The 26,060-nt window shown below is 37.8% G+C and overlaps 1 protein-coding gene across 1 annotated transcript in view; it reads left to right on the top strand.

Moving 5' to 3' along the window:
* Positions 1 to 26,060, top strand: part of dcst1 (DC-STAMP domain containing 1) — a 76,573-nt gene that overhangs the window by 9,309 nt on the left and 41,204 nt on the right. The window contains exon 2 of the mRNA XM_039749655.1: positions 18,482 to 18,607. Within this exon, the coding sequence (XP_039605589.1) occupies positions 18,482 to 18,607 (126 nt within the window). The remainder of the gene's footprint in view (positions 1 to 18,481; positions 18,608 to 26,060) is intronic.

The following is a 26,060-nucleotide window of genomic DNA, read 5'->3' as shown; positions in this document are numbered from 1 at the left end:
GTAAATCAAGGAAAAATGTATCTTTGACTCAAACATTATGGAGGACACTGTACTTCATGGGTAGCCCCTCTACAGCTTGTAAGTGAAAGCTGAAAAATATAATACAATTTTAGTGTGTCTGGCATAAAGATTAAATTAAAAATCAAGTCATTTCAAGCAGTAATAGCTATTAAAAGCACTATTACTAATGTCTTTGCTGGTTTTAAAAATCAATTTAATGATATGTTAATAAAAAATATTAATTTCAATTCAAAACATGACAATTTCTGAGTTATTCAAACTTTTGAGTCTAGATGTCTAGAAAAAGTTACTGATAGCAGTGTCAGTTTGACTTTGACTACAAATCCTATGAACTCCATTTAATTTGATAGTCACTTTTGGCTTTTCATTTTTTATCTAGGCAATGTCTTATTTCCCTTCTATAACATCTTTAGAAATCATTTGTTTTATTGATTTATTCATTTGGTGGTGTTTATGAATGTGGAAGGGCATGACAAATGTCAGTTGTTCAGTGCTCATTAGATTACTGTCCAGAGACTTCTCCAGTAGGTGGCACTATGTCGTCATCTAACACTGCACAGCAGTGCACTTAAGTTCGGAAGGGCATCTCTTCAGCAATACAGAACCTTCTGGCTGGCCACAGTCCCGTTTTTCACTAATCGGAATGGGGAGTAAATAAATACACCATTATGAGTTTTTTCTCTTAACCTTTAGAGCAGTGTTTCTTAAACTTTTTGGGACTACAGAGCCCTATACAAACGTTTGATCTGTGGAACCCTATGAAAATAAAAAAAAGGAAATAAAATAATCAGTAATGTGAAAAATGTTTTAATCAAGAAAATATTTATATATTTTTGCATATACAGTACAGTGCTATTCAAAATGAAAGAGCAGATTGCAAAAATGTATTTCAAATAAACTGTATAAGACAGTGGGCTGGCATCCTGCCCGGGGTTTGTTTCCTGCCTTGCGCCCTGTGTTGGCTGGGATTGGCTTCAGCAGACCCCCCCGTGACCCTGTATTTAGGATATAGCAGGATGGATGATGGATGGATGGATGTATAAGACAGAAACACATTCCGCACATCACAAGATAGAGGAAAGTTCAAAGTTTGGTCCTATGATCTTTGAGGTTGCATGCACTCAACATGAGCACCATGTGTAGCGTGACAAACATCAAAACGGTAGACCATTTCATGCCACACATGAGTCGGCTGGTCTCTAGTTACTGAATTCACAGCTTCCTCAATTCAGTGTCACAAATCTTGAAGTTTAGCAGGCATAGGTGGAATAAACACTCTTTCTTTAATGTACCCCCATAGATAAGAATCACAGGGGGTAAGGTCTGGAGACCTGGGAGGCCATAGATGATGAGCAAAATCTTGTTGTCGACCTCTTCCAAATCATCATCCTGGAATGGTGTCGTTTAAGTAACGCCAGACCTCCAAGTGGAAATGAGGCAGGGCACCATCTTGCATGAAAATTAAGTCATTTGAATCTTCTTGAAGTTGGGGAAGCAACCAGTTTTGTAGCATGTCCAGGTATGAAAATCCAGTCACAGTTTGTTCCGCAGAAATGGCACAAAACATACTTACCATTTGTGATTTCTCTTGTGGTGTTGCCATTTTACTATAAACGAGAAACAACGCTCAGTGGCATTCACTGGTACTTTTAGTTGGGCTTTTAAAATTTAAACTTTCCTGTTTCCAGTGATGTGCGGAATGTGTTTCTGTCTTATATAGTTTGTTTGAAATACATTTTTGAAATATGCTCTTTCATTTTGAATAGCCCTGCATATATTTATGAAAAAGATAAAAATAGTAAAAACTGTTTCAGGTATGAAATGTAAATGAAAAAGAATTGATTGGATTTTATGACACAACTCATCAATAGTTGGTGTAAAGTTTGTTCAAGACAGCCTTAATGTAGGTGTCATGCAGTGTTTTGCCTATTTTGATATTTTGTTTTCATTGCAGTGACAGTTGAAAGTCAACTTTCACATAAACATGTATAAGCAAAATGGAGTAGAATATTAAATGCTTACTCACTCAAAAGTTCACATTTACTTTGATCTTTTTACTAATCAAGAAGTAAACTAGTCTTCAAATTTTTAAACATCTGAGGAAACAAATCACCCAACATATCTTCTTCATTCGTAGACACTGAGACTAAATGGATCCAAAATCCACAAAAATTCCTAACTTTTAGGAAAATAGTAACTGACAGTTGAAAACTGAAGTTTTAGCTCATTAAAATTGTAATCTTCGTTTCTCATGTGGTCAGTTAAGTTTTGAATTTATTAAAGAAGTTCTTTTCAATTATTTGTATCCAAAGTTTCATTTTTTGGTATTTCTCTTTTATTATAACTGTAAAATATTATTTTATGCGTTTCCTGAAGTGATAAGTTAAACGTTTTCAAAAACCAAAGTATGTTTGTAAGGTCACAAAACTTGATGTTCCAATCTTTATCTGTGAAGAACTGCACAAGGTCACAGTTTTTATGTGATAGGAATGTTATTGTTTCTGTTCTCTGATCATCACACAGTCTCCTTAACATTCTGACTGACGTCCGCATGTAATAACAATTTAAAATAAAAAACAAATCTTACTTGAGTTGTTTACTCGTATTGGTAAAAAAATATAAATAAAAAGTAACCACAATAATATTAATAGGTTCCATTTAGTTAATGTGCACAAGTAGATGAACTGTGATTAATACAACACAGCATGCATCAAACAACAGAGACATTTATAAACCATCATAACAGACTGCGGGACCTCTGCTTTATGGTTTGGGTGAGCTCAGATCAGTGTTTCATCAAATTCTGGCTATTTGTTGATCACTGCTAATTTTTCCAGTAACTACAGTTAACAGAAGGCATTATGGCTGATGGCCTATGGTACTGCTATAAGGTTTAGTGGAACTGTAGGGTTCTACAGAACACAGCTTAGGAAACACTGATTTAGAGTATGTCTAAAATGGCTTATAACCCTAAAAATAAACCAAACTCTGTTTATGGGGAAAAATAAATCTTTGCTGATTTACATTAAAAATCTCTCATTTTCTGAAGCGATCCTGAATACTTTGAAATATATTGACAGTAATGTCTGACATCACCTTTCTTTACCACATGCAAACTATTTTATTTACATTAAGGAATAGGTGGTAGACAGCATATATGTGATAGCTGGGTGTCAGTTTGGTCAGATAGATACTTTACTGATCCCAGTAAGACATTGTAGTGCTCCAGCAGCAAACTACAAAGAATACACCCAAATGTTTAACTGACGGTAGTCTCACTGAAGCCACTGGATGGAGACAACGATGAGTAAATTGTGCTTAAATCTGGGTGGGAACAATTAGATGGCTCACCGAGTATTAGATTTCTAAATCAATCCAATTCTTCATGAAGGTGGCCCCCAGAGTAGGGCCAGAGATTTTGAACTGCAGTGATCAGAGGTTCTCTCGTTAAACTGATTGACAGAGAGCAAGCTTCTGTTTATGATGAACTGTCTACAGTTGAAAAGTCTCCTAAAAAAGCCTTATTAGACATATAAATGTGTGTCATGTGTGCAGACAGCACATTACATATCTTAAAAATAAACATAACTTTATGCAGGAGAAAAACCTTTCTGTAGCATCAGATTATACATTGGCATTCAGTGGCATCAATGGATGAATGGTAAACGTGAATGATATGTTGTCACAGGTACTGTGTGTGGTCTCTGTTGCTCAACGTTACGATGATAATATTGGAGTTGATAAGCTTGAAAGAACTGGCAGCTATACATGAAAATTGAAGTAAACCTTGTGCCACACACAAGAGAGCTGGTAACGAAGAGCCACAGGATATGTAGATTTCAGTACTACTAACACCTGAATCAACAAATCGACCTAACAACACTAGTAAAGCACAGATGCACAACACCGCATTCTTAATGCATGTCTAAACAAATAACTGTAGAAGTTTAACATTACTGTCTAATTGGAAATTCAAACATGCCACAACAAAATAGCCACAGTGTTTTAACATGTTGTATATCCATAGGCCACAACGCTTATCTAAACTCTGTTTGCTGTTGTTATGTCATATAGTGATGGAATAGTTAAAATGACAAGAAGACATCATAGTGGCAAAGTCAGTTGTCAAATGTGTGGTGCCCATCAGCTGCGGTGGACGTAGTGTGTGTGTCTCTCTGTATCCACTGTTGCAGCACTCATTACAACATGCAGATTTACTATTAAGGTTCAGCAACCTTGTACTGAGTTCTTGAATGGATAACAGCAATTTAACTTTTTATTTTCCCTCCGCATCAAGGCTTTATTCGCTCAGTATCTTTTGCTCTCTCCCTGAAACCCAGACAGAGGTTTAAAATGCATGGACTGGAAGAATATGGGGAGGGCGGGTGTTTTAGGAGGAAGCCCTGTGGGTGAAGCCTTTGTAGTGCAGGGTTTTGCCGCAATTCACTATACAGTTTTTTATGGGTTGTCCCCCAGATATGTGTTCTTGTTTGAGAATCACATCTGGTCCCACAAGACTAAACTGACAGCAACAGATATTGTAGGTTGAAGGCATCCTTTTGCTTTCTCCAATGAAAGCTAGGGTACACAATAACCATATGTTTTTCTCCACTGCTCAGTGGTCCACTTTTTCTGCTCCTACATGTGCTTTTTATACCTTGTTATGTTTTTTTGTACATGGTTATTGGATACTAGCAGTTTTTCAAATACAAGAGACTTCCATCAATTCCAACTCTGTGAATCTCACAATGTAGAGTTTTTGCTGAGAGTCGATCACAGAGCTGCTGATTCAATTCAGTGGTAATTTCTGAAGCTGAACTTTTGTTCCATTTAGCAATTATTCTGTGAAGTGTCTGTCTAACCCATCAATGTGTGATCACTGTTTCTCTTTGCTGGTGCAGTCTATTTAATTTTGAATACATTGTTTTTATTTTCTGTGGTGGGCTGGCACCCTGCCTGGGGTTTGTTTCCTGCCTTGCACCCTGTGTTGGCTGGGATTGGCTCCAGCAGACCCCCGTGTCCCTGTAGTTAGGATATAATGGGTTGGATAATGGATGGATGGATGTTATTATTTTTGAGACTGCTCTTGTTGACATATGAAATTTACATTTTTTGTGGTTGATAAATCTGTAAATGTGACGCTAGCTATGTGGCCTTTGTGAAAATGTTAGTTGTTTTTTTTAAAAATGTTAATTGCTAGATCTCTGTTATTGTTGACATGTACTGCAATCAGCTACTATTACTGTATTCCATGTTAAGCGGGATGTTGGAATTTCCAAGTTTATATTGGAATTTTCAACTGGAATGCCCCATTTATGATTTGGAAACTTGGGGCTGGCCTGTGAAGTCTGAGTTTGTTCGACTTCAGATCATGACGTCAATCCAAAATGGCAACGTACCCTGCAAACTTTAGTGAGAGTTGTAGTTTTATATTGTTTATTAGCACTTCTGTCTATTTGTGTCTCATTAAATCAGACACACACAGTACTTTCCGACTTCTATCTGTGGACATGCTGCTATAGTTTTTGGATGCTCAAAATACAGCCTAATGTATTGTTGTCAACTACTATTTATTCCAATGGAACAAGCACAACAAAGGTTTTCTTGGATGTGTCCATGCTGGTTTTCCAAATGTTTTACTAGAACGTCACTAACTCTTGAGTTCTGTCATTTTCAGCTCCAACATCAGATTTCTGAGTTAAAGGGAATGCAGCATATGCCTCTTCTTGGCAGATGTAGTTGTAATTGGAATTTAGTTACTTCAGGGTTCAGCTCCTGTTTCAGATGGTGTTTCCATTAGTGAAGCGCTTCATAAAAGTAATATATACCTGTAAAATAAATACTGCTTTACAAGATAGATAGATAGATAGATAGATAGATACAGAGCACATCTGATGGTCCTCCTGAGGATTATTCTGCCTTGTGGAAGTCATTAAGCCATCCTAGAAGACTTGTTATCAGATAACAAAATTCTTCAATTTACCTCTTGAGTCTTTCTTTCTGTTGTTAAATAACATTTCACTCTGTGTAGTTTTATCCCAGTGACCACATTAAGTAGTGTTGTTGAGTGTGAGTGCTGTGTTGGAAATTATCAAAATTTTCTTGATGCAAGTGTGTGTAGCACAAGCGAAGCCAGAAATTTCAAAGTTGGATATGGAAGTGGAAACAGTTAGGAAGGCAACCATAAGTCTGGACGATAGTTCTGCAAGAGTCATGAACTTTTCTATCATTAAAACCACATTACTGTATAAATATCATGAACCATTACTTATCAGATAACCTGAAATAAAATCAAAGAATGAATTACTTAATTCAGCTTTTTGAATTTCTTAGCACAATTTTACACCACAATTAAATGCCTTGGAAAGTGGTATGACGATAACCCGACAGTTAAAAATGGCATCTCCAGCACAGAAAAACAAGTTAAAGATTGGCTGTAGAAGATTGACAAGTCTGGCCTGCATGGATTTACTAACATGGACACCTTATGAGGCTTATGTGGCTCGTTGTGTATGAAGAGCCTATAAATTTGTAGAAGGTGTGGAGGGAAAGATTAACAATATTAGGGGAATACCCCTAAGTTTTAAATCAATTGGGATCTACATAAGGTCTGGACAGCTCCAGCTCTCCTTGTATTCAGTTTTAGAGAATTTCAGAATTGCCAAGTTCAGAATCTCCTTGACATATAGAGACTGTTAAGACCATTTTGTCAGGGAAGCTGGTATTAAAACAAGACAAGCAGAATGTTCCATCATTACCAGAGACCGCAATGGAAATCCTTGATTTGGAAGAGCATCACATCTCAAACAGTGGTCAAAGTCCACTCTTAGGGAAAAGAGAAGTTTAAACCCTTGAGGAGAAAATAAAAAGAACCTAATCCATTGAGTTTGGAATTCAAGGTGCCTGTACAAGATGGAACCTCCCAAAGATAACCATCACATGGAATGAACGGTGGCGACTGTCGCCTTTTCAAATTTCCTTTCTGCTCAGACCAGTGTATGATAACACTTCCAACTCCTGTCATCATGCACAGGTGGGGAATGAGGGAGAAGCCTCTTTCCAAGCTTTGTGGGGATAGAGGAACTGTGTTGCACATCCTGTCAGTGCCAAACAGCATTGACTAAGGGGATATATAGGGGGTGTCATGACAAGGTGTTGACAATGCTTGCAGACATCTTAGAGCGGGAAAGGAGAAAGAAATACCCAGCCAAAATAGTCACTTCTGAGCACCATCACCTTTGTTAAAAAAAGGTCAGAGGCTGGTCATCCAGGGTGAAGCCAAGCAGAATTCGCTGTGGTCAGTGCATGTATGGGAAATGAAGGCTGACCTGGAAAGAAAACTTTTTTTTCCATAGAGAGTACTGCCACAATTCTGAGACCAGACAGCATCATGTGGTCTCCTGTGAGAAAGAAAATTATCCAGGTAGAATTAACAATCCCATGGGGGGAGGAGGAGTATGATTCCCATTCCAATATGTATGGAATCTGCAGACAAAAGTTGGAGTGCAGAGCCATGAGAGGAAAACAGCTGTCTGAAGGCTGGGAGAAGCGCCAGAAAGGGCCTTCTGTTGGCTCAGGCATTTGAGAGAGGACACTAACTGGAACCCTGGAGGAGAGGGGTAGTGACTTGGCCAGCACTTCTGACCCTCCAACTAGAGAGTGTTATTGATTAAGGGTCAGAACAGTCTGAGATAGTTGAGCATCACCTGATGACCTCTTCTCCTGACAACACCTACAGTACATCTATAAAAAATGGGTGTATAAAAACCTTGTCTTGACACACATATTACACCTCTGTTGTGATGTGAAATTTTGCATATAAGTTGATAAATATTTTGTATGTCTTTATTTGTAACTTAGGCAAAGCAATGTAATATTTGTGCTACATTAGTGAGAAGCATTCATGTTTACCCCCCTTTTAGGAATAAGTCTCAATGTAATTTTACAACAGGGTTAGGGGAAGTGCCTCAAACAAGTCTGGCTAATATTTCTATGCAGAACACCCAGTCAACCCCCACAGGAAAGCCAGACTGCCTAACTGACAAGCTTTACCTTAATATATGGTTCAGAGGGCAGGTGTGAAGGTGTTCTATCCCCCCATTGGTCTGAAGTATGGCTGTTTGGAACTAGCTTGTATCAAAAGCCCTATTGGCTCTAGGGGTTGGACAGAAAACCTATAAATTTGCTTGCTTTACCTCACCCTCTCTCTCTCTTACCAAATGATGAAAGACCATCTCACACCATGAACTGAAAAGGACAACACAATGAAGATCACAGCTCGGCACCCATATTGAGACAGGCATGTGGCCTGTTCTGAAGAACGCTGACCACAAATGATGCCTAAACTAGAGACATTTTAAGTAACTAACAAGTCTGTGTGCCGCCTGAAACTACACATCACCATTTATCAGGTTTTATGTTTGCCAATATTCAAATGTACTTTGTATATTGTTATTATTTATCAATATTTTATCAATATACAGTACATTGTTTAAATTGTAACAATATACAGTACATTGTTTAAATTGTAACTTAACTCCTGCTTGTCTTTTACTACACCTAATTGTCTGAGGTTATACATGTAGAAGGGAAGGTGGGAGAAGTTATATGGTACAGTACCTTATAAACAATGATAAGTCTGGGAGATTTGAGGCATTCTGACAAAGGCTATATATTAATAATACAAAAGGGGAAATTTGAGAAATATATTACTCTACCAAGACAAAACAAAATCAAAAGTAATAATTATGATGTACAGACTGTATTTTAGTTCCCTTTTAAGAATGTCAGTACTGCATATTTCCACTGAAGAACTTTTTTTGTTATTCGTCAGTTTATATTGGATGGTTGACTTCTACGGGAACATGGCCAACTGGTCTGCAGTGTCTCAGCCAAGCTTCAGTCTGTCATGCTGGCTGTGCTGGAAGCCATTAACTAACCAGCAAGGTGCTACATCTAGTTCTCGTATGGTGTGGGGGCACATACGCAAAACATAACAAGTTTTTGCCAACATCAAAAGGCAATTTGCTGCAGTGTCAGGTTCTCCTAATGGAATTGGAGCACTTTACTGCACTAATATTGCAATAAGGGTACCTAGCAAGATTGAAGTTGCCTTAGTTTACTGTAAGCAGTGAAATTCCATTAACACACAAGTTATTTGTGATGCCAAGATATGGCTTGCAAATGTCGTGACTCAGTGGCCTGGGTCAACTTGTGATTTATTTATTTTGAGGCAAAGTAGCTTCAGCAAACATGATGGTACATTATGTGGTGGCTTGCTTATTGGTAAGGTAACTGGCTGAACCCTCATTTCTAAATAAGGCCATCACAATTGTGTCATTACATGTGCCGGGTAATAGCGGCTACCTTCTGTGGTGCTTTCCCTGACTCGCAGAACGCAGAAGAGAGGCGCTGTAATGCCCTACATGATCTTGTGCTCTCAGTTGCGGAGTGCAGCCAGAAATCTTTGAATGCATTTGGCAATTTTTTAATGTGTTAAATAGGAGGCTGCTCTACCAGCCAAAGAAGTTCATGATTGCTTATGTATGATGTTGATTAGCATGGTTCATTTATGGATTTTTTAGGGCAACATTCGAGGCTCATTCATGTACACACATTTATAAGGTGATTGTGATTTATAAATGGTAAACTGCATAGAAATGTACATATGACAGATTTTATGAATCAGATTTTTTGGTGTGTGCATATTTCCATGCTCAAATCTAAGCAAAGTTTTTTTTATAAATGAGGCCCCAGTGTCTCCTTTACCCTGCCTTTATTTCCTGACATTACTGAAGCACCATCAAAACTAAATGCCATGCATAAGGAATGAGTTCCTATTTAGTGGCTCTAACACTTCAAGGATTTTCTCTGTAATGCCATTAGTGGTCATATCATGTGTGTCCACAAACCCAATAGTTATTTCTTTAATAATGTGTCCTGGAATAAAGCGAATTCAGACAATCACAAGCTCACTTTTTGAAACATTTTTACATTCATCAGCAATAATAGCATTATAGGCATTAGGACATGCATGCAAATTTTTTTTTTTTGTATTTCTTAGCAGCAGACGTAAGCAAATCATTTTATACATCAGAGCTCATCAGTTTTTGGCAATATGTCATTGTGATTTTTTAAATTTCAGAGTTATACTTTGTCAACAATTTAAACCATTCCAAAGTTAACCTGATTTAGTGCCTCATCTGTTTGTTTGTGCCCACCCAATGGAATATCTTGTTTGACACAGAACATTACGATTTCAAGAGCCACTTTAAAAAGCTCCTGGTTTCTGTGCACAAAGGATACAATTTTCGTTATCTCTGTTTAGTTGATTTAAAACTTGTATTTTTTCCTTCATTTTTATGCATCTGCTTGTATGCATGATATCTTACTTGTGCTTTTATGTGCTGTTTACTAACCTGGCCCTTAAAACAGCCTTGTCTCAGATGCTTCCCACCTCTGATTCCATCTTTCACAATGTAGTTTGCTCATCACTATGTAGCTTGGGAAATTTTTTTCCAAATATTTTGGTAACTTAAAATTTTACAAACTTCAGTTGAGTGTCTTTTACTTCCAAATATCAATTGGCAGAGTTGAACTAACTGCCTTTTCTGGAGATTCATATCAAGTTTGTAATGCATCTGCATCACTATTTGTCCAGTACCTTAGGTTTGAGATAAATAGTAGGGCCTGCTTCATCAAATGTAGGTTTCTTTAAGTAGAATTTGTTAGTTGCGTTTTGATTTTCCATTGATGCCATTTTTTTTTAATTCCTTAGAGTAAAATTCATGATGGCATGAACATGACAAACTGACATTACTCCAAAGTGTTGAAAGCAAACTACCAAACAAGGATGCATTAATGAGGGCTTGGCATAGAATAATAACACCAATAGTGGAACTTTACGAGCGTCTTTCAAAATTTCAAAATTATTCACCTATTGGCTTTCAGTATTCACTCGACATTGACAATAATGTCTCATCATTTAAGCAGGTGCAAAATAATGTCTCATGATTTGGGTGGGCCAAGTTTCTGAATGTTGTGGGCCTTTGTGTCTTCCATTAATGTTCAATGGAGTAGTGTGTGCAGTTTTGGGCACCATGCTTCTAAGTTAAAGCAAATTAAGATGCTGTGCAGAGAAAAGCAAGTGAATACATCACTGGGTTAAGAAATGTGTTCTTGTTTGAAATGCTAAAAAGGATACCTAACCCAAAAATAATATTTTTGTATATTATTTACCCCATGTAGTTTGTAGTGTTGACTGAGAAAAAAACGAATTTCATGTTTTCATGGAGAATGGAGATAACACTATTGCTGATAAATAGAAGTCTGTGGAGACCGATACCATACCACTGAGAAACACGGTAAAATGTCTATGAAAAAAATATTGTTACTTGTGTTGGATAATCCACATATGAAGTTATCCAGGTGGGCAAAACCTGTGCATTTTTTGCTAAAATATTGTTGAATAAATTCTACTGGGTATTCAGAATATAGGTTTTTGAATTAGAGACAGGACTGTTGACCAATGAATGAGGTGAAGAGGTGGATCTCCATTTTTAAAGAAGTATAAAGCTTTGGTAGCCTAGTCAAAACCAAGATAACCCCATAAAAATGCTGTGTGGGATTTTGAAATGGGCAAATTATGCAAAAGGTCCTCCATTATCATCAAGTTGGATGAGGTTTATAAGGAGCAGTGGTCAGAAGTTGCTTCCAAGTCAAAATAGGAGACTGATGGACATTTACTTCGGCCAAGGTTGTAACATCTGCTACTTAAGCTAATGTTGCACTTCATTTCTGACATTTCTGTTGAAAAAGTAATTACAAAGAATAATTTTCATTGTTATGTGTTAAATTAACATCTTTACCTATGAATATTGCTGAAAAAATATAATCATATATCAGCTCTCAGCACTTGCTGTCAGTGATGAGTGCTATACAAAAATAAACAGAACAGAATTTAGTATATCATATACAGTAACCAAATGTCTCAAAAATACATTCCTTTTATGTTGTGTACTTACTTTTGTGTAGCACTGTACATGGATGAAATTTAATTTTTGACTGATCAAAATGTAAATATGAGAATTCTTTGTTTGTTATCACTGTTATCACTGAACGGCTTGTTCTAACCCATCTGAGGTTTGTTGCTGTTACTGATCTCGACCCTCTTCAGTTTGCATATCAAGCAAATAGATCTGTTAACAATGCCATCAACATGGGCCTTCACTTGGTGCTGGAGTATCTGGACTGTGGAGGGACTTGTGCCAAAATGCTGTTTGTTGACTTCAGTTCAGCTTTTAACACCATTGTCTTTGAGCTGTTAATAAATAACTAAACTTCTATAGAGTGAACTGAATCCTTACAGTTTTCTGATAAACCGGAAACAATACATTCATGTGGGCTCCCTCCTCTCAGACTGTCTCTATATTAGCACAGGTGCCCCTCAAAACTGTGTACTTTCCCCCCTACTATATTCCTTTTGCACTAATGATTGCAGGTTCATTGATTCTTAAATTAAAATCATTAAGTTCGCTGATAACACCACCATTATTGGACGAACTTCTAATGGAAATGAAACACATTATAGAAGAGAGATATCTTGTCTTGCATCTTGGTATGCTTCCAACAGCCTTATGCTCAATACCTCCAAGACAGTGGAAATGGTCTGTGACTTTCACAAACAGCAGTTACAACCTCTTCCAGTAGAAATTAATGATTTTGATTTTGTAGTCAATATGGTGGAATCGTTAAAAATTTTGAGAACAACTATTACAAACACTCTCATCTGGGATTTTAACACCACTTCCATCACTAAAAAGGCTCAGCAGGGATTGTACTTCTTACTCAAACTAAAGAAATTAAATATTTCCCAGCCATTCTAAAGTGTAATCACATTCTCCGTTGTTGTCTGGTTTGGTTCGGCAGCGGCACACTCCAAAAATAAATTACAGCATATTGTGAGGTCTGCTGAAAAAAATAATTGGCTGTGCTCTTCCATCTGTGGTAGACATGAATACATCTTGTGTCATTAACCATGTGAAAAGGATCAGTACGGACTTATCTCACCCAGGTCGTCACTCTCCTCTGGTAAATGATCAGGTCATTTAAACCAAAAACTAACAAGATACCTTAATAGTTTCCTTCCCAGAGCCTTAGCCCTCTCAAACCAGTAACTTAGCCTGTCTTCTTTGTATGGTCATGCATTTTGAAGGGGTGTGTGTGTATATGTACAGTATACTGTATGTACATATATGTCTAGACATGTGCATACACAATCACATTTTCACTTGCACATCATCATTTATAATTGTACTATTCTGCAGCTTGGAATGAAGTTTTTCTTTTTAACCTATGCTGTTTAGATTATTTGTATGTAATGTTGTGTTCTATTATAAACGGCTCCAAATCTACCAAGTCAAATTCCTGTACATTAAGTGTTGGCAAATAAAATTGATTCTGAGTCATTCATAGGTTCTTATAATAAAATGCAGTTAAAGGATTCTAAAATGAATTTGGAGCTAACACCAGCGTTGCATTCTTCAAAGTGAATCAGTCTAATATGACATTGTTGGAAACCCTACTGATGTGCACAGGTTACTGATGCTGTTTTGCAACTGCTGAACTGAGCAGTGACAAAACTGTATGACAGAGTATTTTACAAACTGGGTCCACCCACAGCCGCACAAAGGTTATTCATACAAATAAAGAGAAGGAAGAATGCTGTATGGCCGCTAAAGGCTTACTGCCATCAATACTGAAAGAAAGGGGATTATGTGAATGTGTGTTCATCAGGGCTTTAGGCATGACTGAGACCAAAAATTATAGTTGGAGATGTTGTCTTCCTAGGTATAATTGGCTTAGACACATCCATCCATCCCATGACAGGTCCTAAGACACAAACATACGGTATGTTTGCAACTTTCTTAGCCAGTCAAGCCAAAGGAGAAGCACATCAGTGCAAGTAACTATTCAGGAAGAATAAGTGACTCTTCATCATAGCAGACTCTTTCCATCTGAGCCCTGCTACACATTCATCCATCATTCTAACCTGCTTGAACCAAGCTCTGAACCAAGTCTAATACAGGTGGAAGTGACCAGCAATATCAGTAATTGTGTCACATAGCTGATATGCATGGCTTTAAAGTCCTAAAAGAAGTGGGAATTCAGGGCATGGTGTGTAGGTGATACAAAATTGCCGTAAACGCCACAAACTAAGATTTATGGTGAAATGAGGATTTTCAGAATTAGGTGATGTTAAAAGTGGTGTCCTTCAGAGAAAAGTGTTGGAGCTACTTCTCTTTTCAATAAATAGAAAAGACCTGAATCAGACTATAAATAACAAAGTGGTTAAGTTTGCAGATGTTGCTAAACTAAATGATTCATTACAGAATGAAGGCTTGTGCAGATTTGTGGCAGATTAGTTTATTTTAAGTATATGGAAAGTGTAGGACGTAAAAATCTTTGATGTAAATACACAATGGGAGTTTTGAAATGTAAAAGTACATCTTAGGAGATGTATCTAGGAATAGTAGTGAACTCTACACCTTCTACACCCAGACAGTGTTCAGAAGCCATTATGATGGCTACTGGGATAATGCAATTTCTTGAGTACAAGTCAAAGGGAGGTTATAATTAAATTACTGTATATACTACAATAATAAGGCCTTACTTGGGAGACCATGTTCACTTTTAATCTCCATATTACAAAAAAAAGTATAGCAGTGTTAGAAGAATTATAGAGAAAAGCAGAAAGGCTGATTCCAGGACAATAAAATATGATCTGTTGGTGAGACTAAAGGAGTTGAACGTTTTCAGGTGAAGCAAAGATAAATTAAGAAGTGACATGATTGAAGTCTTTAAACCTGTAAAGAGAATTGGGCCAGTAGATCTCAGTTGTTATGTTAAATTAAGTTCTTCAAGATCATGGAGATACACATAACATTTACTGGGAAAATTATGCACAAATGTTTTTTTCTTTTCAAAAATAAATGTGTAATTTTATTAAATTCTTCTGTTTCTAAGATTTGCTTTACTCATCACAATTGGCGTGCCATTTGGGAGGTTTTACTTCAGCATCCCTATTTTGGCATATCACCTCATTTTTTAACACTTCATAAAGGTTTTCCAGATTCTGGAAAGACTGGTTGGAATTCTATGAGAACTGTTCACTATTCAGGTCATCTCAAGCTCTGAACAGTCCTAAAAATGCTGTTTACTTAAGGAAGATATGGCAGTAGAATGCATAATGGGAAGAATGCAAGCCAGCGGAAGCAGTGTAATGCTCTGGGCAATGTTCTACTGAGAAACCTTGCCCAGAGGATCATACTTCTTTCACAGGCTTGAGATGCTTTCTTCCCATAAAGTGCATCCCACTGACAACTCTTTCCCAGGTAAATGGTGGACATGCACCTGGCCATCCATATTATCTAAAAGCAAACATGATTCATCAGGCCAGGACACCTTTTTCCATTGTTCCATGGTCCAGTTCTGATGTTTATGTGCCCATTGTAGGCGCTTACTAACTTAATTTAACTTAATCCTGATACTCTGTATGTTCAATTCTTCATAATAACTATTCATGGTGGCTCTAAAATCCGTACTGACCCCTAGTCTCTCTTTTGTTTCTTTTTCCCGTTTCTTTGTGGTGGTGGCCTGCGCCACCTCCACCCACTTAAAGCATCATGATGCTCCAACAATGATGGATGGATTAAAAGGCAGAAGTCTACGTGACCATCATCATCAAGTCCTTCCGTGAGAACCCTAAAAACAAAGAGGACTGTTTCATTTATGTTAGGTAGAATGCCCAGAGGGGACTGGGCAGTCTAATGGTCTGGAATCCCTACAGATTTTATTTTTTTCTCCAGCCGTTTTTTTTTGTTTTTTCTGTCCCCCCGGCCATTGGACCTTACTCTTATTCTATGTTAATTAATGTTGACTTATTTTGTTTTCTTATTGTATCTTTTATTTTTCTATTCTTTATTATGTAAAGCACTTTGAGCTACTGTTTGTATCAAAATGTGCTATATAAATAAATGTTGTTGTTTTGATGGTGGACATGGGCCACCTTGGGCACTCTGACTGGTCTGTGTCTACGCAGCCCCATATGCAGCAAGCTGCAATGTTCTGACACCTTTCTCTCATAGCCACTGTTATGTTTTCCAGTGATTTGTGCTATAGTAACTCTTATGTGGGATCAGACCAGAGGGGATAGCCTTCACTCCCCACGCACATCAGTGAGCCTTGGATGATTCTGTCACCAATTCACCAATTATCCTTCCATCATTTTCGATATGTGCTATTTACTGCATACCAGGAACACCACACAAGACCTGTCTGGAGATGCTCTGACCCAGTCATCCAGCCATCACAGTTTGGCCCGTGTCAAAGTCGCTCAAATCTTTACACCTGCCGCTTCTTCCTACTTCTAACATACCACCTTCAGGAACTGACTCTTGCCTGATATACTGTATCTCGCCGCCTGACAGGTTTCACTGTAATCAGATAATCAATGTTTTTCATTTTACCCATTAGTAGTTTTAATGTTTAGTTTTAATATTATGGCTGATCTGCAAATATAGTAAACCATGTGTCATGTTCTGATCTTCTGACATTAGGTCACTTAACAGCTTATAGAATGACAAAATTCAATCAGTGACAAAATGTGGATCTTTATGAATTGACCATTGGAATGTCACTAAGTTAGTAAACCTTTGAATATTGTTTCTGTTAGGGCTGCAACTAATGATTATTTTGGTAGTCGACTAATCGTTCAATTTATTTTTGGATTAGTCACAATTATTTCATGCCTGACTATTTTGATGCCTGCGACCTGTGGTTGCACATCCTGTTCTGGGCTCCAGTGCATGTCTTACCTCATTTGCTCACGTCTGTCAACCTGTGAATGTCACCTTGATGTCTCTGCATTAACACGATTAAAATTAATAATAATCAAATTAAAATAACCAGTGAAACATATGAATTGGAAAATAATCAGATGTTTTTATATTAGTGTGACCATCAAAATAAAAAAGAAATACATTAAACAATACAAACTAAACTGCACATAGTCTTTAAAAACAAAAAGTGCATTTAACTTAACCAAAAAAAGTTTAAAGAAAGCTTCAATTCAAATAAAATAAAACAATAATGTACAGTTTATAAAAAATTCAGTTCATATATTCCTGATTGCAGTGCAGGAACGTGAGCATTTCGACATGCTCTGGTGTGAGGCTGCCTCTCTTCTTTGAGACAATGTTCCCAGCCGCTGAGAAGAGATGATCAGAGGGAGTACAGGTAGCAGGAATACATAAGAATGATTTTGCAGACAGAGAAAGATATTTTAATCGTCACACTCTGAAAGAAAAGTGTTGTAGTTTATCACATCATGTACTATATTATGCCAAAAAAAAAAATAACGGACTAAAATATGTAACAAGGTAATTACTGCCAGCGCACCGGAGCCGAGTATATTCAGGTAGAATCGGTTTCCAGTGCAATTTGGAAGCACGCTGAAGCCGAGTATATGCGGCAACATATATTCGGCGACGTACATTCATTGAACTCTGTAACCGGCTAAAGTTGTTTCCCAGTGCAATTTGTCGGCACGCCAGAGCTGATCAGTCAGTGCCATATATTCGTTGAACAACCAGCTCACGACCACTGCTTGCCCCGGCAGAACCACTGTCTCTGGGATTCAGCCGATGCACTAGACGAGCCTGCAATCATCAGCGTTTACCTCTGTGTGTTTGTATTGAATTTTTACAATGCCGTCAGTTGCACCTTGAACATATAATAATAGATTGTTGCAGTAGTTTTTTTTTTTTTACAGTTCATTTGCAGTGTGTAAAATGATCAGTGTTGCAGTAATTGTGATGCTCTTTGCATGAAAATAAAATACATGTTCCATTAAAATTTGACATTTTCTTTGTGAATTGTGACATTTATTTAAAAAGTGCAACTAAAAAGTATTTGTCATCCAGGGGTGCATTACACCCCAAGTATATGTCGGTTTAAGGGTTAACTATCATTGTTGAAACCTTGATATACACATTATAGTACAAACATCAATGTTAACACGTGACACTAACTTTACTCGCTAAAACTTAACTCTCGAGAGATGGCGACGGCATCACAGCTCCAGGATGCTTGCGTTGGCAGGACTGAGTGCAGTCTTAACAAACAATAACAAACGATACTGCCTCCAGACGTACATGTACTATATTGCAGTTACCAAAACCAATGTAGTTCTTTGTGACTGGAGCGTCTATTGAAGGTTCTGTTTATGACGCGTCAACAATAAAAAATCCACGTCGATGATTTTTTCTAGTCGACATTGTCGATTATGTCGACTAATAGTTGCAGCTCTAGTTTCTATGTTACTGTTTTTTCTACTAAACATGAAATGTGCAGTTCTGTTGTGGCTTTATTGCTGATCTTAGCTTTTTTTTGTCTTTCTTAGCTCTTCAGCATGTGAGCAATCGCCTGCTTCCATACTTTTTGACCCGTTTCCTGTTTAGCAAAAATGATGAATTCAAGTATTCCAAGTTCATGATGGGACTAGGATTTGGAACACTCTTTGGAACTGGTAAGGGGCATAAAGTCTTTCCTACTGCTAGGTTTATAGTGTCATTATTGTCTCATGTGCAGAGTACAGTGAAATTCGCATGTGCTAATCAACATGCAACACACTGTATGGTGCAAATCAATAAGTCCTGTACTATTTAGTGCCTTTTATGAGCTACATTATTTCATACCACTTCATGTTAGCAGTAGCAACATACCAGCTTTTTAAACAGTGGATAGAGCACCCTAGTGATCTGGACTACATCTATAACATTCGAAAATACTGTGATACCTTTAGCAAAAATCACTCATGAAAAACAGTCAATAAGGAAGCAACTTAACATGAATATACATAGTGTGATATTTCCTTACAGCTGCCAAGGAGTTAATACATTTGAGGAAGATTTTTTTGTAGTTTAGCCTGTAAACCTTAATCAAACAAAACATTGGCTCACTCATGCTGTATATTTGTCAAATGATTTATTTTCCCATTTCAGCTCTATTCTAATTTGTTTTAGATCTGCTAGTGCGTCTTTCCCCATTCAGCCTTCTCATTATATTTTGAATTTTTGTTGTTAAAGCATTTTCATCTGTTGTAAACAAATCAATACTCTACCAGTTCATAGCACCTTGTGTTTGTCTCTGGCCCTACTACAGTCATTTTCCATGGTTTACATTTTGCCAAGAACACAATTTAGATGTGTGTATTTCTCTCTGAATTGGTTTAACGTATTATTAATACTTATTCCTTATTGTTCACATGTTTTCTGGCTACTGAAACCATTGCATTGTTGTTTTGGCATGGGTGCACCCATTTTGGTGTGCAAAGTCTTTGTGCTGGTGTTTTAAAATGGTGTCCCAACTTTAAACTTTAAAGAACAGATGCAATAGAAAATGTTTTAGGGGAAGCTTTCTGGTTTTGTGCTTGGCTTCATTTTCGCTTTGTGTTTTGTTTTTCCTTTCCACCTTTGATGATTGTTCCTGCCATCTTATGTATTGACCCTCACTGCTGCCTTTGACTACTCTTTAGGGTTCTCCTCGGTATATCAATCCACACATCAATCTCTGGCACTCAGGTTGAAATTGATTTGACAAAATTCCACTCCTATCAGCAAGGCCTGTTTACAGTTTTTCTTGGTTGATTTGGACAGTTTCTTTAAACAGTTCTGAGGTTCTCTCAGTTGCCTGCACATTTCTCAAAGCAGTTTATACAAACTGCTGCACAATAATTTGGATAACCAGGAAAATGAAATAATTCATTCTAAACCTTTCGTTCATGTTTCAAAATGCTGTTCTCTTGTCAGCCGTTTAGTCAATGACACCAACATGTGAAATCTCTGAACCATTGTGTACAGACATAGTCAGAATGTTTAGTCATGTTGTCGACATGTACAGTAAATATACTATGGAAGTATTTTAAGATTCACATTTGATCAAATGTTGCTCAATTTACTTCACTTCTCTCTCATTTCTCCATGGCCAGCTGAATGTGCTTGTGCACCAAGCCGCATGTACTTATGTTGTAGAACAGTGTTTCCCAACCTCGGGCCTGGGGGCACACTGTGGCTGCAGGTTTTTGTTCCAACCAGCTTCTGTTTTTAATTGGACTCCTAGGCTAATTAAGAGATGTGTTATTTCCCAAGTTCTGTGTTTTGGGAACAATCTAGAAATTAGAAAGCTAAGTTTGGTAAAAAAAAAAATATCCTTATATATAAATTAATATTAAATCAGTCAATACCTCGACTAAATACAAGTTAGAACCATGCAATGGCCTCTGTAGTTAGAACATAACGTGGCACACGTGGACACAGTATTGCATAATTGGCTAAGAATGTTCAAATGCTTCAGTAACGCCGCTGGACGGCCGAGTATAGTAAGTCGGTGTTGGTTCGAGCAGATAACAGTAAGTTCGGTTGGTTTTTGGAACGTTGGTTTGGTGGGGCGTACTTTCCTGGACTAACATCGTCAACTGACTTAAACCCTTCGACAGCTCCAGAACCGTAAGTAATTTAGAACGTATCGCCATTTAATTGGTACATCGAAATCTATCTTTGGGCAGTTTGGTTTTGGCATCTGTCCTATTGGCAAACTGAGTAATGACGGCTGGGTATTAACAATGGTCATTGTTTAAACTTAACTGATCTCAGATCTAAAATGACCACGCCAACATAATTATTACTCCGACTCCGAATAAGATTCGTAAAATGCGGTTTGTTTTGAAAATTTGTTTGCCGGAAAAAATCAAATAAGATGCGCCGAAGAGCTGAGTTCACGTCTCGCAGGCCCGTTTAAACAGGAAGCTCTTCATCCATCGGCCGAAAAGGTCTATTTTAAACACAAATCAGTGCCATGATAACAAAATCATTTCAAAAACTTAAAAAAACAAATAATTCTTTGCAGAGAAAGTATGGATTTCACAAACGTAGAATTTGTAGCCCGATTCGAACAAGCTCCCAGTCGCTAGTATATATATAAAGTAAAATGTACCAAGCAGTTATATGGGAATAATGTATTTTTTTCACAATATTTTCATCTTGATTTTCATTCTACTTTTCTAGGTGTTCTAATTGTTTAATTAATCCATGATTCACCAATTAGTGGGTCTGACTCTAAAGTAGTTGCATCCTTTCATTATTCAGTGTTGTTTGCCAGCGTGTCTGCTCTGCTCATTTTTAATTATCATTAATAAGATACGATGAAGGGGAAAAACTGCACAGAGAAAGGGCAAAATGTAATGAAATCAACAAAAGAGAGTTAAGCATTTAAATCTCTAGCAAAAGCAGAAATATTTCTAAATGTCTTATAAATTTAAAATTCATGCTACTGTGCTTTTCTGAATCTAGAATAAATTAAAAATAATGGCAGCTAATTAAATAGAGACTTTTATGACACTGCTTCCCCCCACCTTTTTGGTGTTACTGCAACTCGCGCACACATCGCGTTAATTCCTGAGGACCTGCTCAGAGGACGCGTCATATGAACTCTGGGAACGCGTGGCAGCCATGATGCGTGCGTGTACGTGTTCTGAGTGTGAAGTATAAATGAGCACTAAGTGGCAGTAACAAGAGGTAAGGATCCTGCCTCAGGTTTATATTGAAAGGCATTAACATTTGGATAGAGCAGTGTCAACGAAAGGAAAAGGTCTAATAGGCCTTGGCTCCTTCTCTGAAGTCATCAGCATTAGGAATGATTCATTAGAAAGATATCGGTACAGAATTAATCATTTCTGTTGCTGAGTCAGTCAGAATGATGTAACTTTCATTCCTGGGCATTGACATGGAAAAATCCAGTCTGTACTTCATTGCCTGGATCACACATTTAGATTTAATTATACTGTTCTCCCTTTGTCATCATTGCACATTCACTAAAATCTCCAACCCTCCTCCTTTTTTTTCACTCAGTCTGATCAAACACATACAGCATTAAAATATCTTCTGATATATGAGGTGTGGAATGGTTCTCTCCAGTACCCAAATATCACAGTACCTGAACTTGCCGTAATTCGCTATGAGGTATAACAGTTCAAAAAACTTATATGAAAGCAATTGAGCGTTTATTATATGTAGACAGCCCAGGTCTGAATCCTTTCCACCTTACTTTAGGCCTCACTCCGGAACTTTGCCTTGTTCTAATCCAGATAGGCTTGTAACTTTTATCCTTGCCACAGATATTCACCCTTTTTATTTTCAGATGAGTAAGCTCTTCCAACAGGGTGTATGTAACAAGGCAATTGAGGCAGCAGTGATGGCAGTGCTATCAAGTAAATATGTGAACATTTAATTTATCCCACTTTACATTTTTTTACTCTTTCGTATTCTCTGATGTTATAGCTGTAGGCAGCCATTAGATCTTTTATGCTTACCATGTGACATTTCTCTAGTTCTCAGCTTATCTGAGAGGCATTTGAGGTGGGCTGATACATGGGTCTGCATTGACAGCAGCAAACCTTCAGTTTAGTTTACAAATACATTAAAAAATGTATGGTAACAAGCCAGATGACAAATCTTAACATTACTAGTTAAAAACATTAATTAAGTGCATTAAAACCATTAATAATTCTAAATACATTTTAAAAAAAGAGAAAGGGAGCCTTTGGAGCCTGTTGTGAGAAACTGATTTAAGGGTATGCAGGCTTACATATGTGGATATGTGAAGTACCATTTACATGTGATGAGGATTTGTCCAAATCAACTTAGAAAATATTCAAAGTGCTAGGTGACCATAACTGTTTCTGAGGTGGTTGATTGCTTTCCTCCATAGTAAGATGATCTCTGGCATTTCTGTACTATAATAGCTACAGAGAATGGGGACTGGCGCCATGATTATACCTCATGTCACTTCTTGCTGGTTATTGTCCTGATAAAATGTATTTAATTTCTGTATTTGTTAATTCTGTTGTTTTTAGGGGTTTATTTTTATTACTTTTGTGTCATCATTTCATCACCATTTTGATTAGTGTTTGATGGGTGATGGCATTTTTTGCATTTTGATGGGCACTGATAAAAGATTGAGTCTTGTGGGACCTAGTCTTTTATAACATTTGGTGGCATGTGGTGATAGCTCTGATAGTGTGTTGCTACACCCACCACACAACAAACCACCTGGATTGGGACCCAAGTGCAGCGGGTGACACCTCAGCACCACACTGGAACAGTCTGAGCTTTTTTTAGCATGCTTTAAATTTATACCAAAAGATCTCTCTATTATAAAAAAAATTCTTGGAAGAAGACGAGATGTGATTGTCTCAGAGATACATTCACGTCCTGCAAGATGAGTCTTCGTGCCAAGCAATGTAACCATGCCTAGGGCCAGAAGCCCCACGAGACAAGAGCATATGCAAAGAGATTTGGAAAAGTCCTGTGTGGTTATGTCAGACACATTTCTTGTAGAGAGAAAGAAACGATATTCACTCACAGGCAGTTATACGTTGCATTGACACTATGTAATTCCAAACACGGAATCAAAATTCAATACGATATTGATGAAAAGGTAAAAGCACAAAGAGATTGAATATATGGACATACAGTAGGTGATATGACAGAAGTGCGCCGCGCGTAATGCAGATCACACGGCATGGCAGTAGCAGCCAGCTGCTGATTAAGCAATGAGGAGGTAAAAAAAAACTGTATGTGTTTCCCATTGTATCATCGTTTAAGAGGGTGTGTCCGAGGAGCGATCACATCTCCTTGGCGTGCGTTCAGCCATCCTCTTCACAACACGAGCGGCAGAGATGCGAAGTGGTTACTGCGTAGCGCTGGGGAGGTGTACAAGCGAAACAAGCAGGGGGCAAAGCCCCCTAGTTATAGTAAAAACAAAGGAAAGACTTGAGAAAAACAAAGATTATTAATGTTTTGTTTTTTTATCGATTTTAGAATAAAGACTTTGAATTTAGTTGGCAATTTGTTCCTCTTGTGTTTTGACTCAAGATGAGACAGTAAAAAGATTTTAATGAAAGTAGATTATACGATGAGACATGGGCACAAAAACAGGCAAGAGTCGCAACTAGAAAAGACACTCCCACCAGTCGTCAAGTGTAACACACTAAGCAAAAAATCAAAGTCTTTTAACCAGAAAAATATTCATTTGTTGCCAGGAATAGGCAGATCAAAAAAACACAACACACAGCAAAACTAGAACCCTAATATCAGATATTCAGAATAGAAAAGTGCTGTACAAGCACTCTGAATGATGTAACAAGTTGAGTACTTGCAGGTGATTCTGGGAAAGATCACTGTGGCAACGGTCAACACTCTACTATAAACGGTATGACGTTGTGATAAGATATGAGCAGAATTAAACTTTGTACATATTGTATAATGGAAGAAATGAATGTGAAAATCATAATCCTTGGAGTCCAAAACCCGTATTTCAGGTACAGCATGTACTCGGACCTCATAAAGGAAGGCAACAAAAATATTAAAAAAAATAACACATTATAACATTTTGATTATTGTGAAATTAGCCGTGTTACTAAGGTGATTTGAGATCTGAGTAATCAATGTAGACCTCAGTGTTCATGTTTGCCATGCACCATACAATGCATACGTCTCTGTTATAAGCCATTTGGTTTGGGATTTGTAAAAGCCGTGTTAATGTTTTTTGATGTGTCATCTTTTGGAATGACAAATGCAATGTATTTCAATACTCAAAAGGTTTGTAATGCACTGTCTTTTGGAGTGACAGAGACATAGCAACTGGACGGATACACAGACGTGTCATTTTATTACGGTGGAGTCTTCTGATTTACCTCATTAAAACTGCTTCATTTCTCTGTTGCCATTTTCTCATCCAAGTTCTGTTTCTTTAGGTCACTTCACCAAATTGCTTCTAGATAGAGATAGATAGATAGATACTTTATTAATCCCAAGGCAGCAGTATACTGATACAAAGAAACAATATTAAATTAAATAGTAATAAAAATGAAAAAAATGAAAAAAACAAAAATAAAAAAGCAGATAATAACTGAGTAATGTTAGCATTTACTCCCCCGGGTGGAATTGAAGAGTCGCATAGTGTGGGGGAGGAACGATCTCTCAGTCTGTCAGTGGAGCAGGACAGTGACAAAAGTCTGTCACTGAAGCTACTCCTCTGCCTGGAGATGACACTGTTCAGTGGATGCAGTGGATTATTCATGATTGACAGGAGTTTGCTTAGTGCCCGTCGCTCTGCCACAGATGTTAAACTGTCCAACTTTACTCCTACAATAGAGCCTGCCTTCTTAACAAGTTTGTCCAGGCGTGAGGCGTCTTTCATCTTTATGCTGCCACCCCAGCACACCACCGCGTAGAAGAGGGCACTCGCCACAACCGTCTGGTAGAACATCTGCAGCATCTTACTGCAGATGTTGAAGGATGCCAACCTTCTCAGAAAGTATAGTCTGCTCTGACCTTTCTTACATAGAGCATCAGTATTGGCAGTCCAGTCCAATTTGTCATCCAGCTGCACTCCCAGATATTTAAAGGTCTGCACCCTCTGCACACAATGACCTCTGATGATCACAGGGTCCATGAGGGGCCTGGGCCTCCTAAAATCCACCACCAGCTCCTTGGTCTTGCTGGTGTTAAGGTGTAAGTGGTTTGAGTCGCACCATTTAACAAAGTCTTTGATTAGCTTCCTGTACTCCTCCTCCTGCCCACTCCTGATGCAGCCCACAATAGCAGTGTCATCAGCGAACTTTTGCACGTGGCAGGACTCCGAGTCATATTGGAAGTCTGATGTATATAGATTGAACAGGACCGGAGAAAGTACAGTCCCCTGTGGCGCCCCTGTATTGCTGAACACAATGTCAGACCTGCAGTTCCCAAGCCACACATATTGAGGTCTGTCTGTAAGATAGTCCACAATCCATGCCACCAGGTGTGAGTCTACTCCCATCTCAGTCAGCTTGTCTCTAAGGAGCAGAGGTTGGATGGTGTTGAAGGCGCTAGAGAAGTCCAAAACATAATTCTTACAGCACCACTGCCTCTGTCCAGGTG

The sequence above is a fragment of the Polypterus senegalus genome, chromosome 3 (assembly GCF_016835505.1).
Source record: "Polypterus senegalus isolate Bchr_013 chromosome 3, ASM1683550v1, whole genome shotgun sequence".
In the NCBI taxonomy this organism is placed as follows: domain Eukaryota; kingdom Metazoa; phylum Chordata; class Cladistia; order Polypteriformes; family Polypteridae; genus Polypterus; species Polypterus senegalus.
This window is presented reverse-complemented; position numbering and strand designations above follow the sequence as displayed.